The sequence below is a fragment of the Phaenicophaeus curvirostris genome, chromosome 1, assembly GCF_032191515.1.
Source record: "Phaenicophaeus curvirostris isolate KB17595 chromosome 1, BPBGC_Pcur_1.0, whole genome shotgun sequence".
Lineage (NCBI taxonomy): Eukaryota > Metazoa > Chordata > Aves > Cuculiformes > Cuculidae > Phaenicophaeus > Phaenicophaeus curvirostris.
Window position 1 is genome coordinate 65153106 of NC_091392.1, and position 22297 is coordinate 65175402.

A 22297-nucleotide genomic window follows, 5' to 3' on the forward strand; every position below is an offset into this window, starting at 1 on the left:
CGCTCTTCTCTGGACACGCTCCAGAGCTCCAGAACCAGCCAGGGCCAGATGTGACTTTGAAGAGGTGACCAAAGAGTCCAAGAGCACGCGCAAGAAGGAAAGTTGAAAAGTTCCACTGCGGGGAGGATCTATGGCCTTCATCCTGAGATCCTGAAGGAGACCCCCAGAGGGCAGAGCGTGTGTGGCAAGGGGAGAAAACTTACATAAATAAATTCCGGGAAGTGATTATAACAGACACACTGGTTCCATGAAAAGTGATATATATAGAATAATAGAATCATAGAATCATAGAATATGTATGCTTTGACTGTATATCACCTCTGTAAATTGTGCTGGACGTTACATGCACATTAGGTGGAGCGATCCCCTGCATGCCTGGCGTCGCACTGAAGAATACCTTTCTTAATAATCAAATTGGCATTGATGATTGAGTCTGGCTTTTCAAGGCATCAGCAACAGGACCAGGGAAGTGGTTGTGACCCTGTACTCGGCATTGCTGAGGCCGCACCTCAAATACTGTGTTCCATTTCAGGCCATTGAGGTGCTGAGGCATGTCCACAGAAGAACAACAAAGCTGGTGAAGGGGCTGGAGAACAAGTCTTATGAGAGGTGGCTGAGGGAACTGGGGTTATTCAGCCTGGAGAAAAGGAAGCTAAGGGAAGACCTTATGACTGTCTACAAAATCTGAAAGGAGGTTGTGGAGAGGTGGGTGTTGGTCTCTTCTCCCAAGTGACAGGTGATAGGATGAGAGGGAATAGCCTCAAGGTGCACCACGGGAGGTTCAGATTAGATATCAGGAAAAATTTCTTCACTGAATGCAATATCAAGTACAGGCAGAAGCTTCCCAGGCAGGTGGTTGAGTCACCATCCCCAGAGGTATTTAAAAGATGGGTAGATGTAGTGCTTAGGGATATGATTGAGTAGTGGACAGGTATACTTGGACTTGACAATCTCCACGGTCTTTTCCAACCTAGTGATTCTATGATCTCTGACCCAGAGCATCCCTTTTGCTGCTTCCACACTAAGAGCTCAGAAGTAATTAATTGCAAGGTTGAGTGAAGTCCCCCACAATCAAATCCCAGCTTCTGCATTATATATAGATGCTCTGAAGGGTCTGGAGCACAAGTCTTAGGAGCAGCAGCTGAGGGAACTGGGGTTGTTTAGCCTGAAGAAAGTGAGGCTGCATGGAGACCTTATCACCCTCTATGACTGCCTGAAAGGAGATGGTAGCGAGGTGATTGTTGGTCTCTTCTCCCATGAAACAAGGGATAGGACAAGAGGAAATGGCCTCAAGTTGTGCCAGGGGAGGTTCAGATTGGATATTAGGAAAAATTTCTTCTCTTGAGAGGGTTGTCAATCATTGGAACAGGCTGCCCAGGGAAGTGGTGGAGTAACCATCCCTGGTGATATTGAAAAGACCTGTAGGTGTGGTGCTTAGGAACATGGTTCAGTGGTGGTTTGGCAGTGTTTACAGTTGGCCTTGATGATCTTAAAGCTCTTTTCAAACCTAAACGATTCTGTGATTCTGTGACTCCTCTGCCCCATAGAGAATGTTTTATTTCCTAAGGCATCTCCTTGGTACCTCCTTCTACTTAACCATTAGAACATGGTCTTCAGAAAGAACTGCATAGTTTGGCTTTTTTTTTTAACTGGAGCCCTGCCTCCAGTGTTAACCATACTCCACATCTTGCTTTATTATTTTTACTGTTTATTCCAGCCTCGGTCCTGGCGTACTATTTCAGTCTCAGAAAAAGTTAATTTCCTCCTCCCGTTACCATAGGCTTCAGAGAGGCGAATACTTTTATCTGCATCACTGCCAGATGGAAGAGATGTCGCCCACATTTCACATACAGGAAACAAATGGCTCCAATGCAAGTCGCTAATTTTGACAAAAGTCATAGGTGAGAGCAAACTGATCTTACAAAACACTGAGTGAGTTTACCAATGGTTATTGTGTTGTTGCAATGCCTTCTTATATTTTGCAGGGGTTCCCAACATGGATGCTGATACTTTTACAATTGTAAAAGCATGTGGAGTGCAGATATTTCCTTTCCAGTATTAAGACATTGTATTTCTACATATTCTCACCATTTTTCTTTTCCTTTTGTCATTTGGCTGTGTCTCTCTTCAGATGAGCTGTACCAGGTCCTTTTGAGGAAATGTATGTGCATGCATATTCTATTCCCAACAACAGAATCACCAACTTACCCAGTTTCCAAGATAAGCAGTGATTTAGCCTAGAAGGCTACCTGGAACCCTGGAATACTAGAGTGAAAAAAAATCCATGTCAGGAAGCACCTAACACGTGCAAAAGCATTGTTTTGAGAACCAGCCTTTTACCAATTTCTTTCCAAACTGGTAGAGGTTTTTTTTCACTTTTCAGTTAATACGTTTGGGCTGGTGGAGGGATCTGGAAGGCACTGCTTGAAGGCTGAAGGTTTTCCTAACAGAGTAAAAAAGCTGAAAACCCCAAATAGCCTGTGAGGGAGTGTATCTTATTGCTGTGAGATACCCATTTTGAAACAGAATTTTACGCTTTTCGTTATCACTTGCTCTGGTTTAGGGCCTGTTGGCCTCTGAAACTCTGTGCCATGCTGGGGCTTGTGTACCCCATGTCAACCTTTGTTCTTCTTGCTCATCTGGAAGTTTTTATCACTTTTGTGAGAGAAGACTTCAGCCCCAGGTATGATATACTCAGGTGCTTTATGATAAGTGGACAGAGTAGCCAGTCTAACCAGGGACAATAGCAGCCTTTCTTCTGGTCTTTGCCCAGAAAATGATTCACCCCCCTCTTTTCTCTCTTTATTGAGAAAATTCATAGAACAGTTTGTGTTGGAAGGGACCTTAGAGATCATCCAGTTCCACCCCCTGCCATGGGCAGGGACACATCCCACTAGATCAGGTTGCTCAAAGCCTCATTCAACCCTGCCCTGAATACCTCCAGGGATGGGGCATCCACAACTTCTCCAGGCAACCCGTTCCAGCACCTCACCACCCTCCCGATAAAAAACTTCTTCCTAAAATGTACCCTAAATCTCCCCTCTTTCACCTTAAACCCATTACTCCTTAACCTACCCCTGCACTCCCTGATAAAGAGCCCCTCCACATCTTTCTTGTTGTGCCTTCAGGCACTGGAAGGCTACTATAAGGTCTCCCCGGAGCATTCTCTTTTCCAGGATGAACAACCCCAGCTCTCTCAGTCTGTCCTCATATAGGAGGTGATCCAGCCTCTTCATCAGCTTCATGGCCCTCCTCTGAAAAATGAATTGAAGAACGACCTCACAGTTTTCTAAGGAAGCCTAAATATTCTTTTTTTTTTTTTTTTAAATATAGAAATTCTGTTTCTTTAAAGAAAGTTAATAAAAAAAGCTGGGTTAGCATGCAGGGTTTTTTTCCAGCACCCACTGATGCCAGAAGTAGTTACTACTGCAAAAGTGGAATATTCCAGTTTAAGCTAAAGTAGAATCGGTTTTCTAATTTCAGTGAAGTCTCATTTAAACCACTGTATTTTTTGAAAGTTACAGACAGAATGTTGCTCTTTCCCATAGTATTGTGAGAAACACTCATTCACTGGTAAAAATATTAAAAAGAACAAAGTCTTCGAAGCAAAGATAATATTTTTGTTTTACAATTCAGCACTGAATTGAATGCCCTTCTAAAAAAAGGCATAACATCTTACAAAAGCAGTGGGCTTATATACTAGTTTTAGACAAAGCTGCATATAAATCTTCAAAGAATGCTTATTATTTTTCATATTATCCAACCATGTCTGGAGACTTCCTTCAGGTTATCTCTTGACCTAAGACAACTACATCTTGCTAGACAACTAAGCATATCAATAAACTCTTGCAGCTCTAAGAGAGTGTTTATTCTTTCAGATCATTTATCCATGTCTGGAGATTGTGTGTATATTATCTCTTGATACAAGGCAGATAGAATCATAGAATCATAGCATCACCAGGTTGGAAAGGACCCACTGGATCATCAAGTCTGACCATTCCCATAATCACTAACCCATGTCCCTCAGCACCTCGTCCACCTGTCCCTTAAACCCCTCTGGGGAAGGTGACTCAACCCCCTCCCTAGGCAGCCTCTGCCAGTGCCCAATGATTTATATGAAGACAGATTTATATGACAAGATAATTAAACCAGCTGCAGCAAAACTTATCAATTAACTCTCACAGTACGTAAACTAGGAAGTGGTGTATTGTGTAGTTGGTGAGAAGACAACCAAGCACTGCTGGGCATGGGAAGGTACATGGGGGTACGAGGAGGCTCAGAAGCACCCAGATGATGTAAAAACCACATGTGGATATACAGACAGAATTTGAACCCAGGACTGCTTCACCACCCCTGTGTCTCATTCCATTGATGCCATGAAAAGCCAGACTCAAGAATCAATGCTGATTATTAAGCAAGGTATTCTTCAATGCAATGTCAGGTATGCAGGAGATTGCTCCACCTAATGTGTGTGCGACATCCAGCACAATTCACAAAGGAGATATACAGTCAAAGCATACATATCCATCACTTTTCATGGAACCAGTGTGTCTGTTATAATCACTTCCCGGAATTTATTTATGTAAGTTTTCTCCCCTTGCCACACGCACTCTGCCCTCTGGGGGTCTCCTTCAGGCTCTCAGGATGAAGGCCATAGATCCTCCCCACAGTGGAACTTTTCAACTCTCCTTCTTGCGTGTGCGCTTGGAGTCTTCGGTCACCTCTTCAAGGTTACATCTGGTCCTAACTGGTTCTTCTTTCTCTTATCATTGTGCTCATCCTTGTTATCTGGCTTAATTAGATACAGACAGACTTTTTCCCATTCTTTCTAACTGCAGCCTTGTTAAAAGTCCTTAATTTAGTGTACGTATCCAGCTAGAGGCTAGCTAAAAGTTATTGTTCAAGCTAATCTGACATTTTAGTACTAAAATCACAACATCTATACATAATATTCAAATATATAACAGTTTAGCAACTTATATCGTTTACTGAGGAAATGAGCCCCAGCTGCAGGCTGCGCTGCCCCAGCCCCTGCTGCCCTCACGAAAAGCGGCTCCCCCAGCCACAGCCCCGCGTTCCTACCCTAAATGCCGCACACTCGACCCCCCCCATCACCGCCTGTGTCGCGAGCGCCGATTGGCAGAGGCGCCGGCGCCGCATGGAAGGCTGCCTGTGATTGGTGGAGGGGCGGGCGCTGCATTTAAAGACCGCCTGTGATTGGCGGAGGGGCGGGCGCTGCATTTAAAGACTGCCTGTGATTGGCGGAGGGGCGGGGGCGCATGGTAGGCTGCCTGTGATTGGCGGGCTCCTCACTAAAGGTTTCCTGTGATTGGCGGAGGCGCGCGCCGCGCCTCTCCCCGCCGTTTAAGCTGCGGCGGCGGCCGTTGCTCCGTCGCGCGGTGCCCGGTGTCCGCCATGAGCGCGGCGGCTTCGCGGGCCGGGCCCTCCCCGCGCCCCACGAGGTAGCTGGGCTTTGTCTCCTCTTCCATCCTCTGCTCTTCCTCCTCCTCACGCCTTTGCTTCCGCTCTTCCGTAGCTCTAGGGGGAAGGGTGTCCCGTGTTACCTCGTCTCTTCCGTTCCATGTGGTACCAAAAGTAGTTGCTGCTACAAACAATGCGGTATTTTGACTTGCAGCTCAAGTAAATTTCATCTAGGTAACTATTTTCTGCCAACGAGACGGACTATCCCTCTGATAGCGTGTTATTCTAATAGCGTGTTTTTCTTAGGGGAGATTAGGTCTTACGAGGAGCGGCTGAGAGAGCTGGGGTTGTTTAGCCTGGAGAAGAGGAGGCTGAGGGGAGACCTCATTGCTCTCTACAACTACCTGAAAGGAGGTTGTGGAGAGGAGGGTGCTGGCCTCTTCTCCCAAGTGACAGGGGACAGGACAAGAGGGAATGGCCTCAAGCTCCGCCAGGGGAGGTTTAGGCTGGACATTAGGAAAAAAATTTTCACAGAAAGGGTCATTGGGCACTGGCAGAGGTTGCCAAGGGAGGTGGTTGAGTCACCTTCCCTGGAAGTGTTTAAGGGATGGGTGGACGAGGTGCTGAGGGACATGGTTTAGTGTTTAATAGGAATGGTTGGACTCAATGATCCAGTGGGTCTCTTCCAACCTGGTTTTTCTATGATTCTATGATTTTTGCCGTGTTCTCTTCACATGGTGCTTTTTCCAGACGCGCTGTGCAGCGTGATCTGTGCTGAGCAGACATCTTTTCTGTGATCACCTGTGTTTTCAGTCTTTCTCAGTCTCCAGTGCAAGGTCAGGCAGAGCTGACTTGGAAGCTCCCAATTACATCCCATGTTACCTGCTTTTTTTTCCTGTTGCATTTGATACAAAAAAGTAGTTACTGTTAAAAAAAGCTGAAAATTTCTGCTTAAACTCAAGTAGAACTCATCCAGGTAACTGCATTTTCAAATAGTGTTTTTCCAGGCGCTGTTGTGTGCAGTGAGATCTGCTCTGAACAGACACCTCTTCTTCTCTGATCACCTCTGTTTGCACTCTCTCCCGATCTCAAAGGCAAGGTTAGACAGACCTGGACCCAAAGCTTCTAATTAGCAGGGGTTGTGACTGTTGGGAAGTTCATAATATTAAAATTAGACCTTGGAAAGTAACAGAGTAGGCATAAGATTTCTGGGGAGATTTATCCATATTGCATGTCAGTGGGACACACATGTCCTGTCTCCAGCTCTTGGTTCGCTGCGCACAGTTGATGGAGGTTGCTCCCTTCTGTGTTGCCCAGGCCTGATAAAGGGTGCTTACTTTCTGAAACTCCAAGTCTTAGAGAGTTGATTTCCTGGCATTTTTGGTATCAAGGTCTGTCATGAAGTGTGTACCTTGTGCCCTTGTTGTCTACTTTCTTCTGTTGTGTTTGATACAAAAAGTAGTTAGTGCCACAAAAAAGTAGAATATTTTGATTTAAGCTCAAGTAAAATTCATCCAAGTAATTGTATTTTTTTGAAAATTAGACAGAAATTCCCTGTGATAGCGTATTTTTTCAATAGCATTGTTTTTTCAAATAGTGTTTTTCCACTGTTGTGTGCAGTGGGATCTGTGCTGAACAGTTGTCTCTTCTGTGATCATATGTGTTTGCAGTCTCTCCCAATCTCAAGGGCAAGGTCAGGCAGAGCTGGCTCCAAATTAGCAAGAGTTTTGACTGTTAGGAAGCTCCTAGTAGCATTAAAATTAGACCTCAGAAAGTAATAGGATACGCGTGAGACTTCTGGAGAAATTTATCCATATGGCATGTAAGTGGGAAATATATTCTGTCCCAGCTCTTATCTTGTTGCACACGATTCACGATTGATGGAGATCACGCTCTCATGTTGTCCAGGCCTGATAAAGGGTGCTTGCTTTCTAAAACTCCAAACCAAGTCTTAGAGAATTGATTTCCTGGCTTTTTTGGTATCAAGGTCTGTCATAAAGTGTGCACTTTGTGCCCATGTTACCTATTCTCTTTTGTTCCATTTGATACAAAAAGTGATTACTCTTACAAAAGGTGGAATATTTTCATTTAAGCTCAAGGAAAGTTCTTCCAAGTAACTTTTTCAGAAGTCAGGCAGTCCCTGCGATAGCTTCTACTAGTACAAGAAGTAGTCGCTGTTACAGAAAGCAGAATATCTTTGATTTAAGCTGAAGTAAAGTTCCATCTAAGTAATTGTGGGTTTTCTGAGAGTTAGAATGTTGGTCTGATAGCATGTTTTCTTTCAAGGAGTGTTTTTCCAGACACTGTTCATTTATTGAAGATGAATGTTCTGTGCTGAACAGGTGTGTCTTTTTCTATAATTGCCTCTGTTTGCAGTCTCTCCCTGTCTCAAATGCAAGGTCAAGCGGAGAGCTAAAGCTAGCTTCAAATTAACAAGAGTTTTGACTGTTGGGAAGTTTATAGCAACATTAAATTTAGTCCTTGGAGAGTAATAGAATATGCATAAGACTTTTGGGAGAATTTATACACGTGCGTATGTCACTGGGTTATACATTCTGGGTTATATATTCATTCATATATATCCCATCTACAAAAAGGGCCGCAGGGAGGACCCAGGAAGCTACAGGCCTGTCAGTCTGACCTCAGTGCCAGGGAAAGTCATGGAGCAGGTGATCTTGAGTGCTATCATGAAGCACATGCAAGTGAACCGAGTGATCAGGCCCAGTCAACATGGGTTCACAAAAGGCAGGTCTTGCCACACTAACCTGATCACCTTCTATGACAAAGTGACTCGGCTGCTGGATGAGGGAAAGGCTGTGAATGTGGTCTTCCTGGACTTCAGTAAAGCCTTTGACACAGTTTCTCACAGCATTCTGCTTGGGAAACTGTCAGCCTCTGGCCTGGACAGGCGCACACTCTCCTGGGTGGAAAACTGGTTGGCTGGCCGGGCCCAGAGAGTGGTGGTAAATGGTGTGAAATCCAGCTGGAGGCCTGGGACAAGTGGGGCTCCCCAGGGCTCAGTGCTGGGTCCAGCCCTGTTCAATGTCTTCATCAATGACCTGGATGAAGGCATTGAGTGCACCCTTAGCAAGTTTGCGGACGACACTAAGCTGGGTGGAAGTGTCGATCTGCTGGAGGGTAGGGAGGCTCTGCAAAGGGATCTGAACAGGCTGGACCGCTGGGCAGAGTCCAATGGCATGAGGTTTAACAAGGCCAAGTGCCGGGTCCTGCACTTGGGGCACAACAACACTATACAGTGCTACAGACTAGGAGAAGTCTGTCTAGAAAGCTGCCTGAAGGAGAGGGACCTGGGTGTGTTGGTTGACAACCGACTGAATATGAGCCAGCAGTGTGCCCAGGTGGCCAAGAAGGCCAATGGCATCTTGGCTTGTATCAGAAATGGCGTGACCAGCAGGTCCAGGGAGGTTATCCTCCCTCTGTATTCGGCACTGGTGAGACCGCTCCTCGAATACTGTGTTCAGTTCCGGGCCCCTCACCACAAGAAGGATGTTGAGGCTCTGGAGCGAGTCCAGAGAAGAGCAACAAAGCTGGTGAAGGGGCTGGAGAACAGGCCTTATGAGGAGCAGCTGAGAGAGCTGGGGTTGTTTAGCCTGGAGAAGAGGAGGCTGAGGGGAGACCTCATTGCTCTCTACAACTACCTGAAAGGAGGTTGTAGAGAGGAGGGTGCTGGCCTCTTCTCCCAAGTGACAGGGGACAGGACAAGAGGGAATGGCCTCAGGCTCCACCAGGGGAGGTTTAGGCTGGACATTAGGAAAAAATTCTTTACAGAAAGGGTCATTGGGCAGTGGAACAGGCTGCCCAGCAGGTGGTTGAGTCACCTTCCCTGGAGGTGTTTAAGGCACGGGTGGATGAGGTGCTGAGGGATATGGTTTAGTGTTTGATGGGAACGGTTGGACTCGATGATCCGGTGGGTCTCTTCCAACCTGGTTATTCTGTGATTCTGTCCCCAGCTCTTGTCTCACAGCACGTGATTGAAGTAGATAACTCACGTTGCCCAGGCTTAATAAAGGATGCTTGCTTTCAAAAACTCCTGAATGAATCTTAGAGATTTTATTTGCTGGCATTTTCAGTATCACTGTCACCTGTTTTTCCAAGTGTGTGGTTTAAGGCCTTTCTGGGCAGAACAGATGGGCAAATTCCTAGATGAAATAATCATGTGACTGCATATTTAATAGTTTCCTACAGTGCCAGGAGTTACAGAGCTTGGCATGCTCCCATGGATGTAGCACATTGATCTAAGCAGCTTTCACGGGGGACCTATTAAGGTCACCGCTGCCTCAATGTCTATTGCTTGATAACTTTTTGATCAAAGTTCTGGTACTGGCTCCAGAATCAAGTTTAGGGCTGTTTTTGTTAATTAGATCTTTAGTAAATAGGGTTCTCGGCTCTAATTCAGTTACTCGTGATATCATTTTAAAAAGTGTTTGTCAGGTCAACATAAAGAACAAAAAACCCTTTCCAAGAATATTCTGAACTCTGCTGTGTTTGTCAGGTCAACATAAAGAACAACACACTTTCCACGAGTATTCTGAACTCTGCTCTATTTGTAAATTTGGTGCTTGTTTGAGCCGATTAAATGTGTGGATGTGGTGAACATTACATATCTTATTTTTATCTTAAGCAATTACACATACGTATTCTAGATTTGATTTACGTAATATTGACATACTTGCAATCTAGTATCTCAACATATGATCCAACAACCTGGAAACTTCCCTTTCGTTATCAAGGGTGGGCAAGTTATGTGGATGAGAACATCAAGTACACCAGAAAAGGAAACATGTAGGTTCCTTAAATTATGGTTGCTGGTGCATCAGCTAACCTGAGTTGTTTTCTCTGTTCAGTAGTCTCTCTTTAGAAAGTGTTTTCCTCTCCAGTTATCAGGTAATGACTCTTTCACAGATGATGTAGTCCTGTTTAGCTTACAGTGGCTGCCCCTTCTAATTGCACAACAGACTTTTTGTCCCTTTTGTTCTCTTTTTTTTTTTTTTTGCCACCTCCTCCTTTTACATTCACCTTCCCGAAATAACCTATGGGACTTCCCTTTGTAAGGTTTTTCTTTCTCCCTTTTCAATCAGTTGGCCCGATTTCGACTCTACAGTAAGCTTGCAAGCTTTTCTATATCAGAGCTTTTATTTCTCCTAAATGCTGTGATCTCCAGTTAATACCTGGAGCAGACAAGCTAATCTGTGTTTGAAATTTCATCTGTGTTAAGATGGAAAATCTTTTTTTAACTGTTTGAGAAAGCTTTTTTATTTTATTGTCTGTAGCTACATGTCAGAAACTGTTTATGTCCAGGCTGGCAACCCCCTATGTCTCATCAAGATACACTAGTTCTCTGTCTCCGAGTCAGGGGGACTTTACTCCTCTCCCTTCAATAAATGAGCACTTGGCCTTTCTTCATCCCTCCCGGGAGCTGCTGGAATACTACCGCAAGAAGATTGCTGACTTTGATGAAGAACATGAGGATTTGGTAAAAAGGCTGGAGCGATACAAAGAAACGTATGATGAGCAGGTTAGGAAAATAGTTTTTGTGTGATGACAGACTATATACCCTTACACAGACTTCCTATTTCTTTTCAGCTGAAAACTCAGCACAGGTGGTCTTAAGATTTCAGTAACGTGATAGAACTGAGCTGAGAAGAAATAAATAGATTTCAATGTTTGGTTGTAAAGTCCAGCTGTCTGTCCTCTGTCAAAGCAAAAACATACCTGTAGGATATTTTTCTATTCTTAAGTCATTATAGTTTGGTTATATCTTCAGAGGATTATTTGTTTCTGTTTGTGTTGGGTTTGTGGTTTTTTTTTTTTTAAATCAAAGCCTGAGTTTAGATATTCAGTTCCAAAATTGTCCAGCTTTGTTCCCCTGTTCCTCATAGCAAATGACTGCTCTTTTGCTTACATTTAATGAGCTTTGAGGTACAGATATCATTTGTTTACTGCAGTGGCATTCCTAAACTTGGCCATAGGCTATTAATCAATAGTAGTACAGACCAAATAAACATTAACAAACTCCAAAACCTAAAAATTTTGACTTTGAAGAGTTAAAAAAACCTTACAGAATATCTGTAACTTCAGTGCTCTAATATGCCTCACTGCATACATTTGCATAGCAGTCTTCTTTGTCATAATGACTGACCCTTTGGGCCAGAACAGTCACTTCTGAGGTGACTGGGGTGTCTCCTCAAGTACTGGCTGTTTCCTGCACCAGGTAGAAAATCATTGATGAAATTTAATAACTAGCCAAATTTCTCGCTCCTAAACCACAGAAATGCTTTAAATGCTTATTCTTCAGTAGTTTCTTTTAAGAGCAAGTGCTATTACAGAGTCTTTGCTAGGATTTTGTTGACATCAGACTCCCCATATCTGTGCCACTCTGACTTCCAGAGCAGAAGTGCAACCACTGGAAACTGGAGACCCTAGCTTAGACATTATTTGACTGTTGTTTGATGACAATGATTCTCAGGGCCCTGAACTCCCTATTGAAACAATTTTAAATATTTTTCTCAAATCATGCCCTCACTTGGCCAAACTTTGTAAGAGTAAAATGATTCACTTTCTATATCAGTTATAGGCTTGGGGTACAAGTGCTTTGAAGTTTGTGAGTATTGCCCAATGCTTTGTATCTTTCAAGTACCTTATCCTCTCTACCTAGCACAAATTGCAGTGGGAAGTACATCAGCGAGAAGAGGAGATTGCAGAGTTGCAAAAGGCTTTGAGTGATATGCAAGTCTACCTCTTCCAGGAGAGGGAGCAAGTCCTTCGTCTTTACTCGGAGAATGACCGACTGAAAATCAGGTGAGTTGTCTAGATGGTGGGATGAGTCACTGGCAGCAGCAATTGCATGTGTTATGTTCTAGTTCTTATCCAGATCTGGAGTCTTCACAGAAGCAATTATGCCACACTTCCCGGGAGGGCTCCTATGAAATTGTACCAGTCTCAGAGGTGCAGTGCAGTCTGGCTTGCTGCTGAGTGTGTTTCCACTTATTCTTCCTATTCTAGTAGTAGAAGGAAGAGCAGATTTTGAACATAGATTCAGATTTGAATTGTGAGTTGCCAGTTTAAATCTGGAGGTTCTGATTTAAGCAAACTTTGCACCCACCTACAAAACTTTCTGCCAGGGCCCTAAAGACACTTAAGCTCAAGTATAAAATACAGATCAAAGCAAACAGTTTCCCCTGACTGTGGCATCATGTTGACAGTCATTCCTTTCTAGTGATGTTTAGGTGGCGAACTGTAATATAACCTGCTGTACCAGAGTGCCTGCCAATGGCAACGGAGTTACCAATCTTCCGAATGTTTGTTGTGATAATATCAAGTTTTCTGTTGCAGCCCTAAGAACTTAAGTCAAAATGTATATCAGTCTGCTATGGCACCTCTCAAGAGTGTGATGCGAAGTCTGATGCAGCCCTTAACGCAACTTGTTTTAAAAACAATGGACTGTTGCAATCTGTTGAATGAAGTTTCAGGTATTTCATAGCTACTGTGTGCTATTGTTGTACCTGCCTATGTGGTATTGTCTCATGGAAAAGAGGAATGCTCCTTGATGCCAGCAGAGTTAGTGGTGTTATTATATCTGCAACGTCAGTAATGTCATTGGAAGTCTGTTTCTAAAGCAGTATTCTCACGTTTTGGAAGACTTGTAGGTATTGATGAGTAAACTAGAAGAACAGTCTCTAACAATGTCTTGGTGTATTTAAAAATAGCAATGTGCTGACCACTTTCTTTGAATTCTAGGGAACTGGAGGATAGAAAAAAAATTCAACATCTCCTGGCTTTAGTGGGAACAGACAAAGGAGAGGTTACGTATTTTCTTAAGGAGCCTCCACATAAGGCAAGTTCAATTTTTCTGCAGAACTCTACTTTTGATTGTAACATGAAGACCTGTGTCCTGGAGAATGACCACAGACTAGATCTGCCCCACAAGTCAGAAGTTGTGAAATGAGCCCACAGCAGGAGGGATCTGTAGCTCTGTGGCAAAATCAGGCTTTAGTATAGCTGCTGACCTAGATAAGTAGGAACAAGCACACTGGAAATAGTTCCTGTTACCCCTTCTAACTTCAAAACGTGCCTGCAGATCAGCCTCCTAAATGTCAGATAGGAGCCTGAAGCTATGTGACAAGTAGCCATTGAGAAGCTGGAGAGAACGCTACAAAGACTAAAATCAAGAGTAGAAGCACAGAAAATGTCCAAGTGCAGTGTTTGGAGATAAGCTAGCTTGGAGTGCCAGGGTGGGCCTCAGTGAAGAGTAAAGCAGAGCCGAAGTTGCTGCAGAAGTTTCCTGGGCAAGAGACTGCAGAAGAGCCACCCCCTCTAGGCAATATTGTATCACATTTCAGAAGTACTGTCAAATTGATTAAATGGCAGTGCATATGAAGGGCAATGTAGTTGGATCTACATACGGAGATTGTGATGGAATATAGGATTTATCTTGGAATGAAGTGCAGAAAAAGGCTGAAATCTGCTGCATTGTTTGTGGTTGCTCTGCACTGTTCAAGCAGTACAAAAATCTCACAGAAGCTTTAAAATTCCCTCATACAGGGTAGCTCTAAATTTAGGTCCATTATGTAGCACTGACCTCAAGATAAGCATTGGGGTTATAACCTGCTCCCTTATGGCTGCCTGTTCTCAGTGGGTTTCAGTTCAACTGCTAAATTGTTTCAGTAGTTTTTATTGGTTAGCTTTTATCTCAGACTTGTTGAGTAGCTTGAGAGAATATGCTGATAAATCAAGCTTTGCATTTCTCTGTCTTGCTAAGGCAAGAAGGAGTATGAAATAAGGAAATAACATAATCTTCATCTTCACCTCCTTTCTGTCCCCAACATGCTCCTTTTCCTGCTGAGGCTGCTGATTTTCATCCTAATGAAGCCAGCAAAGGCAGGATTACTTTCCAGTTTTTTTGATGGAAAAAAAAAATAGAAAGGAGGCAGAAGTGGCAAAACTCAGCCACAACAAAGGAAACTTTTCTGCACAGACATTATACTTGTGAATGTCTTCCTTGTCTTGTGGTAGAAGTGAGGTAATACTGTTCTCCTGGATATCTCATTTTACTCTTAGATTTGCTCTTGACCATTGCAGCTTTGGACAAGTCTGATGTTCAACACAGATATCTAATCTTGTTTCTTTAGGTTACTGTTCTGCAAAGACCAACTAAATCCAGCGAGCCACACAAACGAAGTGATACTTCTAGAACAGGTACCGTACCAAGCTGCTGATACGTGTCTCTTAGTGTTTGCCTATGGTATACCAAAATAATTCCTTACTGTAAATACTTTGGTGTGTTTACAGTTCTCTAAAAGTATCCAGTGTGCACATACACATACATGCAATACTCTAGACTTCCCTTCAAAATCTTTTAAAATACCATGAACTGGTTCTCCTGTCTGTGATCTGCTTGGCTGATGTGACTGTGGAGTGGCTGTTCTGGAATTATGCAGGTACTGACTAGTCAAGCATCCTTGGCCACAGTCATTCCAAGGTGCAAGGTTCTCTTGCCTTTAGTGTAGATGGTAGTGCGAATCTACATGCCTACTTACTGACTTTCTCTTTTGAAAGAGCTGCCTTTTCCAAACTGACTAGTCAGGCTGAATGAGGCTTTGTGTAGCCTGATCCAGTGGAAGGTGTTCCTGCCCATGGCAGGCAGGGTTGGAACTAGGTCATCTCTTAAGGTCCCTTCCAACACAAGCCATTCCACGTCTAAAATTAGTTAGCAAGCTCAAAACTTATTCAAGGCTTGAGGCTTGTGCAGCTGTATCATTGCCTATTCATTATTTAAGAAAACTTGTTACATGTGCTTTCTATATATGTCAGGAAAACTAGTAGGCTGCCTAAATGCTGTGGTGTTCTTGTGTGGGATAAAGATATGTGATCACCATAAGTTCTGAGACTTCATCCAGCTAGCCCTCCTGGAAGTCCTTGTGACTGTAGCAGTGGTGAGCTTTTTCCTGTTCTTGTAGGCCTGCCAGAACATACAATATTTTGTGCTAAGAAAGGTACTGCAGGTAGACTGGTAAATATTTTTCTATTACTGTAAAATTTCTGCTATAGACATCAAGAGGAGCGCTTCAAAACCAGCAGCAAAAGGAGACAAACCAGAAAGTCCTGAGAGATATCACAAAGATAATCAAACACTTCTGCTTCAGGTAAAAACATTTGCTAAACAATGCACACACTTCCTTGTAATCCAGGAAATTGATAGAAAAATATGCTGTCTGCTTACTTAAGATGTAGACATACCAATGTTATCGGTCCCCGCATCTTACTATGGATTCCCACTCTCTATCAGTTTGCTTTACTGTTTCTTTGTGGTGAATGTAGGCTTTTGTTTAAGAAATTGAGTCTGATTCTGGAGGCTTTACATAAGCAGATATTCCAGTAACATCAATTTGAATGTGTTGCCCTTACATAAAGAATTTGTAATTGAGGTTAATTATCATAATTTGATTGGGGCTACCAATTTACATTAAACTCACAGATCATTTGTAGGATTGTGTATTTTGGGAAAGTCTGACAAAAGCAATGTGCTTAAGATTCACTTAGGTAGCCCTGATAAGATGTGCTAGTACAATGCAATGTTCCTTTGATAGACTTCAGTGAAAGACGGGGTGTAGATGGCATCAGAGAATAAAAGATAATGTGCAGAATCGCGAATTGGGGAAGATACAGGCTGTATGTAATGCATGAGGAAGCGTGAATCAAGAGAAGCAAATTAAAGAACAAACTTGCACAGCAAATAAATATTTTTGGTTTAAATTATTTTTTTTTTGTTGAAAGGTGATGGTAACTGATCTAGTAGCCAGTTCACTGTCTAACGACTTTTATTTTGGAGCAAAAGCATCATACCATTGCCATAAAAATAAGCAATCTAAATTGATGCCACGTTTTTTCAAATAGTTTCTTACATGTTGGGTGGATGTGCTTTTTTCAATTATTTGTTCCAGTTTGTCTCCCTGACTATATGCCCCAAATCAAGATTCTTTGTGTTCCTCCCCTTAACTCATTATCTTGATTGCATTTCATGATTCATTCTGGTTGAGCAATTTCTTTTGTTCAAGATATTTGGAGTTGCTGCCTTCCTAGAACTTGGGTATTTTTGTATCACCATTTCATTGGAAGAAGATAGCAGAAGAATAGAAGCGTCTCTGCATATTTCACAGGATTTGTCACACCCTGCGTGCAATTTAAATCTTTCCAGTATCTTCTGTCTGTTGTTGCCATTTATAATATGACTGTCTTGCATGTAGCGTGATTTGTTTTCTTAATGTTTTAGTAGTTTGAAATATTTAACGTTAAAACAAAAAGTAGAGAAATTGGAACTCTTGAAGGTATTCTTGGGTAGATTCTTTGATCTGAATCCTAGAATTTAAAAGGAGCTTGTGAGGACAGAAGCAGAAATCCTGTGAGGTCTTATTCGGGAATGTCTTTGTATACCTGTTCAGGTGGAGGCCCTGCAAGCTCAGCTAGAAGAACAGACGCAATTAGCCAAGGAACAGGTTGAGGCACTACTAGAGGACAGGCGGATTCACATGGAGGAAGCCCAGGTCCAGCATCAGAGGGACCAGGACAAGATCAAAACTATAACAGATAAGTGAGTGTGAGAGAATGATCATGGTGTAGTCATGAGCTGAGAACAAAGGAACAATAGAAGTATTTTTGCTTTCAATATGTTGCTTGCTGCAGCAGGCAGAAAAGCAAATTATGCAGCCATCTGTTTGGTTGTATGTGGAAGGAAAATGAATGGAGTAATCTACATATCAAAAATCCTGTTTCACATTGAAAGAATGTCACCTTTTTCATTAGATGAGAAGAGCTAAACTCATTAGGAAAGCACCTGTCTCTGTCTGTGCTTCTTTCAACTTGCAGTGATGACTGAAGAAATTAAGGTAGGAACCAGGAAAGAAGTGAATTAACTCCACTGGGATTCCTATTTACAGACTCCATAAGACCCAAAATCTCTTATATGAGAGTACCCGTGACTTTCTTCAGCTCAAGTTTGATGCACGAGCCAACGAGAAAGCATGGATGGCAGAGAAGGACAGTCTGTTGAGGAAACTTGACACAGATCCAGATCAGCTTATCAGCAGGGAGTCAGGAAGAGCAAAGAAGCAGAGAGATACCAAGAAGATGCTTCGAGCAGATGATGGAGCGTGGAAACTCCATAGCAGAGAAATAAAGGTAACTTGTTTGTCCTGAGTAGAGGCTCTTTAACTGCCTTTGACGAGAAAATTGCAAGCATCTGGGTTTTGCCAATACTGGCTGTAGCTAGCATCTCTTTCAAAGCTGAACTGGCTTGTTGTAAGTTACATTGTTGTTGGCATTAATGTGAAAAAAACATCTCCTGCCTTAAAATTGTCATTGCTTACACATTTCAGGTAAAATGTAGAGTTAGGATTTATGGTAGCATTTTCCTGTCAGTTTCTTTTATGCCCAGAACAAATCAACTCCATGGTTGTATGGACCAGCTTTTCTTAACCTACTTGTTGCAAATGTCTTTCTCTTAGTGTAAAAGCTCCCAGCTAATGGAGTTAGTATGCGGTGTCTATTTCTTCCTTGCTGTTGTCAGGGAAGAATAAAGACCTTTTCAGCTGTTGTCCCCCAGCTCTTCTACAGTAGTTTTTTTGTTTTGTTTTGTTTTCCCCCACCCCCTTCTGTTTCTAGTGTACTTTCAATGAGAAGATGGGAGGTCTGGTGTGGATAATTGGGGCAATAAGGAATTAGAAAGTAAACAGGCAATAGGGAATTGTTTTCATCTACCGTTACACAGAGATGCTTCTGAAAAGCAGTACTGGGCAAGCAGATGTGAAAAGGGGAATTACATCCTAAGTTGAATATTATTTTTAAGGAGAGGACGAGAGAGCTCGTGAATGATGAGCTCTCATGCAGAGCTAGTAACCTAATTAAGAGGTTTGGTAATGGAAGCAGTATTAGAATATTGTCCATATGCAGATATTTCATTAGCTGTATCTCTAGTTCTTTCTTTTTATTTGCATGTCCTATTGTCGATCTATCACACTTGCTTTTCCAGAGCAGGGGTAATCTTGTGAGCAATGGCTTTTGAGTTGATTCTTTCTGTTCTTTCCACGTTCTAGACACTGCAAGAAAAGCTAATGCAGGAACAGCGCTTATCGAACATGTATAGAGAGCAGTGTGTCACCCTGGAAGGTGAGCTGGCTAGGGTTCGTGAGGAGGGAGATGCTGGCAGAGAACTCTTTAAGGTAATTAGTCTGTAGTCATATGCTAGCTATGTGACAATCCTGCAGCCTTTAGTTTTGTATACCCTATTGAGTTTTCATCTCCATAGGAACGCTCAGAAAAGATGGGGAAGCGCCTAAAGCTGGTGACTCAGAAATATGAGGCCTTGGAAAAACGTCGTAATATGGAAGTGGAAGGCTTCAAGAATGACATTAAACATCTTCGACAGAAGTTGAAAGATGTAGAGAAGCAGCTTTTTAAGGTATTAAGTAAGCATTTCTGGGGCAGGCTGTTATGGGCTTACCCCGTAAAGGGGTATTCTCAGTGTCTAAATGCAATATTTCCCTAAAGCTAAAGAAATTTTCTTTCCTAAGTGCTCCTTTAGATATGAATATTTGATAAAACTTACTATCTTAAATTACGAAGCAAAAATTTGGTTTTGTTGATCAGTCGGGCATCAAGCTTTCCAGGAACTGTCTTGAGTATACATTAGCTGTGTCTTTTTGTTGCAGTTCTGGAAGTTTTTATCTGATATCCATAGCTCACTTAGCTGACTCAAAAGTTGCAAGGCAGTAAGTCAGTTTCAGAAGTAAATCCTGCAGCGAAAATTATAATTGGTTTTCTGTATGCAGGCCATAGTGTTTGTTGTTTTCCAGTTAAGGGGTAGACTTAAGTATTGAGAATATTCTGTTTATTCCTGTGTTAATATCTCATTTGTAATGCTGCAAAAATCACTGCGGAAACAACAGCTGGAATTGAGGCTGGGTACTCTGTAGTAAGATGAGGCTTCTAAATGTGTAGACAGATGAACATCAGAACAGCTGAGAAGTGAAACAGCAGCCTTGATGTTGCTTCAAGTTTAGGATGACGTATTTACCTGAGATATGCTTGAGAGAATGTTTTAGGCATAGCTTTTGTCAGCTGACTCTCAGGACTCTGTCAGTGCCACAGTTTCACTCATTTTCTGTACTATTTTGGCACAGATCAGTTTACTTGGAATAGTGCATTCATCTTCACTAAAGGATTCAGGTTTTCAGGTTTTTTAATTTTTTTTTTTGTATGGCTGTGGGTTTCTAAACTTGATTATTTAAATAGGATATGTGAATGGGGTGAAATAATTGCCTCTGACACCTTTACTACACACCTGTATGTTTTGTAACTGTGGGTGTGCTCTTAATTGTACTCTTTACACTTTTAACCACAAGAGGGCAGAGGAACAAAATACTTGCTAGAAGCCTCTAGGGTGATCTTTAAGTCTTTCTTGTCACTTGATGTCAAAATGACTACAGGTGACTAAATTTCCCGATTTGGGTATTAAAATCTTTGACCAAGAACTATGTGATGACAATGAGACATCCTAAAGGGTCAAGAGAAAAGAGGGCCTTGATCACAGCTGCCAAGAGTGCCCTGCTCTATGAAAGGGACTGGGCTGGCTTGCTATCTAGTTCCAGAGTGACAGGAAATAGAAGTCCTGGCCAGCTTGCTATCAGGAATTCTGATTATGCAGCAGCCTTTGTCCAGCTCAGTAAGGGACATATGGCACGGCCTGAGACTAGGCATTGTACTTGAGCTGCTCTTGAACTGCGTGCAGTTCAGGAGGCAGCAGGGCAGCCACAGCAGTAAGACCATCTCTGGTTCTAGTACCAAAAGATGGCAAAATGTCATCCTATCAAGAGAGGTACTTAGAACTTGCTAAGTTAGTTGATAAAATATTTTAACTTGCCTCTTTTTGTGGCTCTCTGAGCAATCCAGGAAGTAGAAAGGTGTTAACAGGCTATGGGTAAACTTGATTATATTTTGTCCTCGCCAGTAATATATCATTATAATGTATAGAATCAGAATCCCGGAAGCTTTGTTCTTTCATTTTGGTTCTGGAACACTTTTCTATTGCTGATATGCATTCGCATGGTGACATTAGCTTGAGCATCCTCTTTGCGAACTACAAAGGGTCATCTTTAAAGCAATCTTGTCTGTATCCCTCATATAACTCTCCAAATTGTACTCTGTTCTGCTTTGGTTTTCGTAATCTGTTTTTCTTTTCCTTTATAGGTGACTCTAAATATTGGACCTGACCAGGATCTTGCAATTCTACACGAAGTCCGCCAAGGAAACAGACTAACCCGTAAAATTCAAGAGGACCTAAAAAACTTGAAAGCAAAAATCTATGGCTTGGAGAATGAACTCCGGATCTGTTGAAGCTGAGGTATTAGCTGCCATCCTAGTTTTAGGAATGGTATGTTGCTAGGCTGGAATAGGCACAAGTGAGGGCAGTTCCTGCCTGTTTGTTTCCTGACAGCCAGTGACAGAAGGCTTGAGGAAGTCTGCAGTTAACATCATAACATTGTACATGAGCCATTCATAACATGCCAGATTATATTGTTGTTTCAGCTGAGAGATGACACCTGATAAGACTGACATAAAAATTTCATAATGACTGATAAATTGGGAATATACTTACAACTTCATTTTACCTTCATATCTGCAGTAGGTCTTCAGCTTTATTTGAAGCATATTATAAGCCACATATAAAATTAATCATGTAAGGATCTAGTTTAAGAGCTGAATTGCTTGACTGACTTTTTCTATGTGAGGAGCAGCTTTTAAAATGGTTTAAATTATTCCTATTTCTGTGTTTAGGCCCTTCAGGATTTAACTGGAGATTTTATTTGTAAAAGGCCACACATAGGGAGTATATACTAAAGCATGTTGCATCTGGCTCTCCCCTTGAAATGGCTTCCTTTTGCTTGTTTCTAACCTAATTGGGACAAACCTGACTGTTCTAATATGAAGGAAGAAGATAACCTGCAAGCACCAGTAACATCTGTGCTTGTTTTGAATGAGGGAAATACTACAATACTACACACCTTCCCATCCCTTTCCTCCCAGTTAATCTTAGCATACAGGGGAAGCCCATAATAAAAGGCATCTAGTTATATTAAATAACCACTGTGTTGTCTGTCTTTAGCTTTAAGCAATATCATGGTTACGTACCAACAATCATGATCAACTGCTACAGCAGTTGTTGCTACTGTACTATATCTGGAATCAAGGTGGAAGATGAGGTACCTAGTTGCTACATGATAAATACAGCTCTAGTTATATCGTGAGCCTTTGCACCAGACATCAGGACATCATAATTCTAGAAAATAGGTGAAATCATGAAAAGTGTTACAACATGGCTTCACCCCAATTTATAATTGTAGGGTGTGCATGCTTTTACTGTAGCATCAGCAAATCTTGTTCACCTTATAGACTGAGTGGATCTGCATTGGAAAAGGGATTTTGGTGCCTGTTTCCTACTGTACCTTACTTGCCCTGTCAAATTTGACAGAAGCTGAATGATATCTTTCTGAAGTATACACCTATAGGCTACCAGCACTTCCTTCCCCATTGAAAAGAACTTAGTTTGTAAAAGCAGGCAGTTTCGCTTCAGTGTGGTAGTGGTCATGGAGGTAGTCATTCAACGTTTGGGAGAGGTAAATATGCAGAAGATGTTTTTGTACTGACAGGATTTAGAGAGAGAATAATTCTTGTAGCACCAACGAAAGCAGTGCAGGAGGGGAAATTCCCTTAAGAAGTCAAGGGCCACTTCAATCATCTCCTTTTTGTGCCAAGCCTGTTGTCCCCTTATGGTCCTGTACTGTGGCTTTTATTTTGTATATGT

General features: G+C 42.3%; 1 protein-coding gene across 2 annotated transcripts; it reads left to right on the top strand.

Annotated features, from left to right (window-relative positions):
• The first annotated feature begins 5391 nt into the window (after positions 1 to 5391).
• On the top strand, positions 5392 to 21332 carry CCDC77 (coiled-coil domain containing 77). 2 transcript variants are annotated; one of them, XM_069849841.1, is made up of 11 exons: positions 5392 to 5462; positions 10713 to 10957; positions 12098 to 12240; positions 13180 to 13276; positions 14571 to 14637; positions 15490 to 15584; positions 16881 to 17029; positions 17376 to 17616; positions 18531 to 18656; positions 18743 to 18895; positions 20683 to 21332. In XM_069849841.1, exons 2-11 carry the CDS (start codon positions 10733 to 10735, stop codon positions 20827 to 20829), a joined length of 1443 nt encoding a protein of 480 aa, XP_069705942.1. In that variant the 5' UTR covers positions 5392 to 5462; positions 10713 to 10732; the 3' UTR covers positions 20830 to 21332. The 2 variants fall into 2 exon arrangements, with proteins under 2 accessions (XP_069705942.1, XP_069705941.1); XM_069849840.1 differs by having other exon boundaries at positions 5404 to 5462; positions 10741 to 10957.
• Positions 21333 to 22297: the final 965 nt, after the last annotated feature.

What these genes read in the sequence shown, in the direction of transcription:
- CCDC77 (XM_069849840.1), top strand. Translation starts at nt 5,416, where the DNA reads ATGAGCGCGGCGGCTTCGCGGGCCGGGCCCTCCCCGCGCCCCACGAG. An exon ending in CCCTCCCCGCGCCCCACGAG is followed by an intron (nt 5,463 to 10,740) that starts GTAGCTGGGCTT and finishes GTTTATGTCCAG; the next exon opens with GCTGGCAACCCCCTATGTCT. An exon ending in AATGACCGACTGAAAATCAG is followed by an intron (nt 12,241 to 13,179) that starts GTGAGTTGTCTA and finishes TTTGAATTCTAG; the next exon opens with GGAACTGGAGGATAGAAAAA.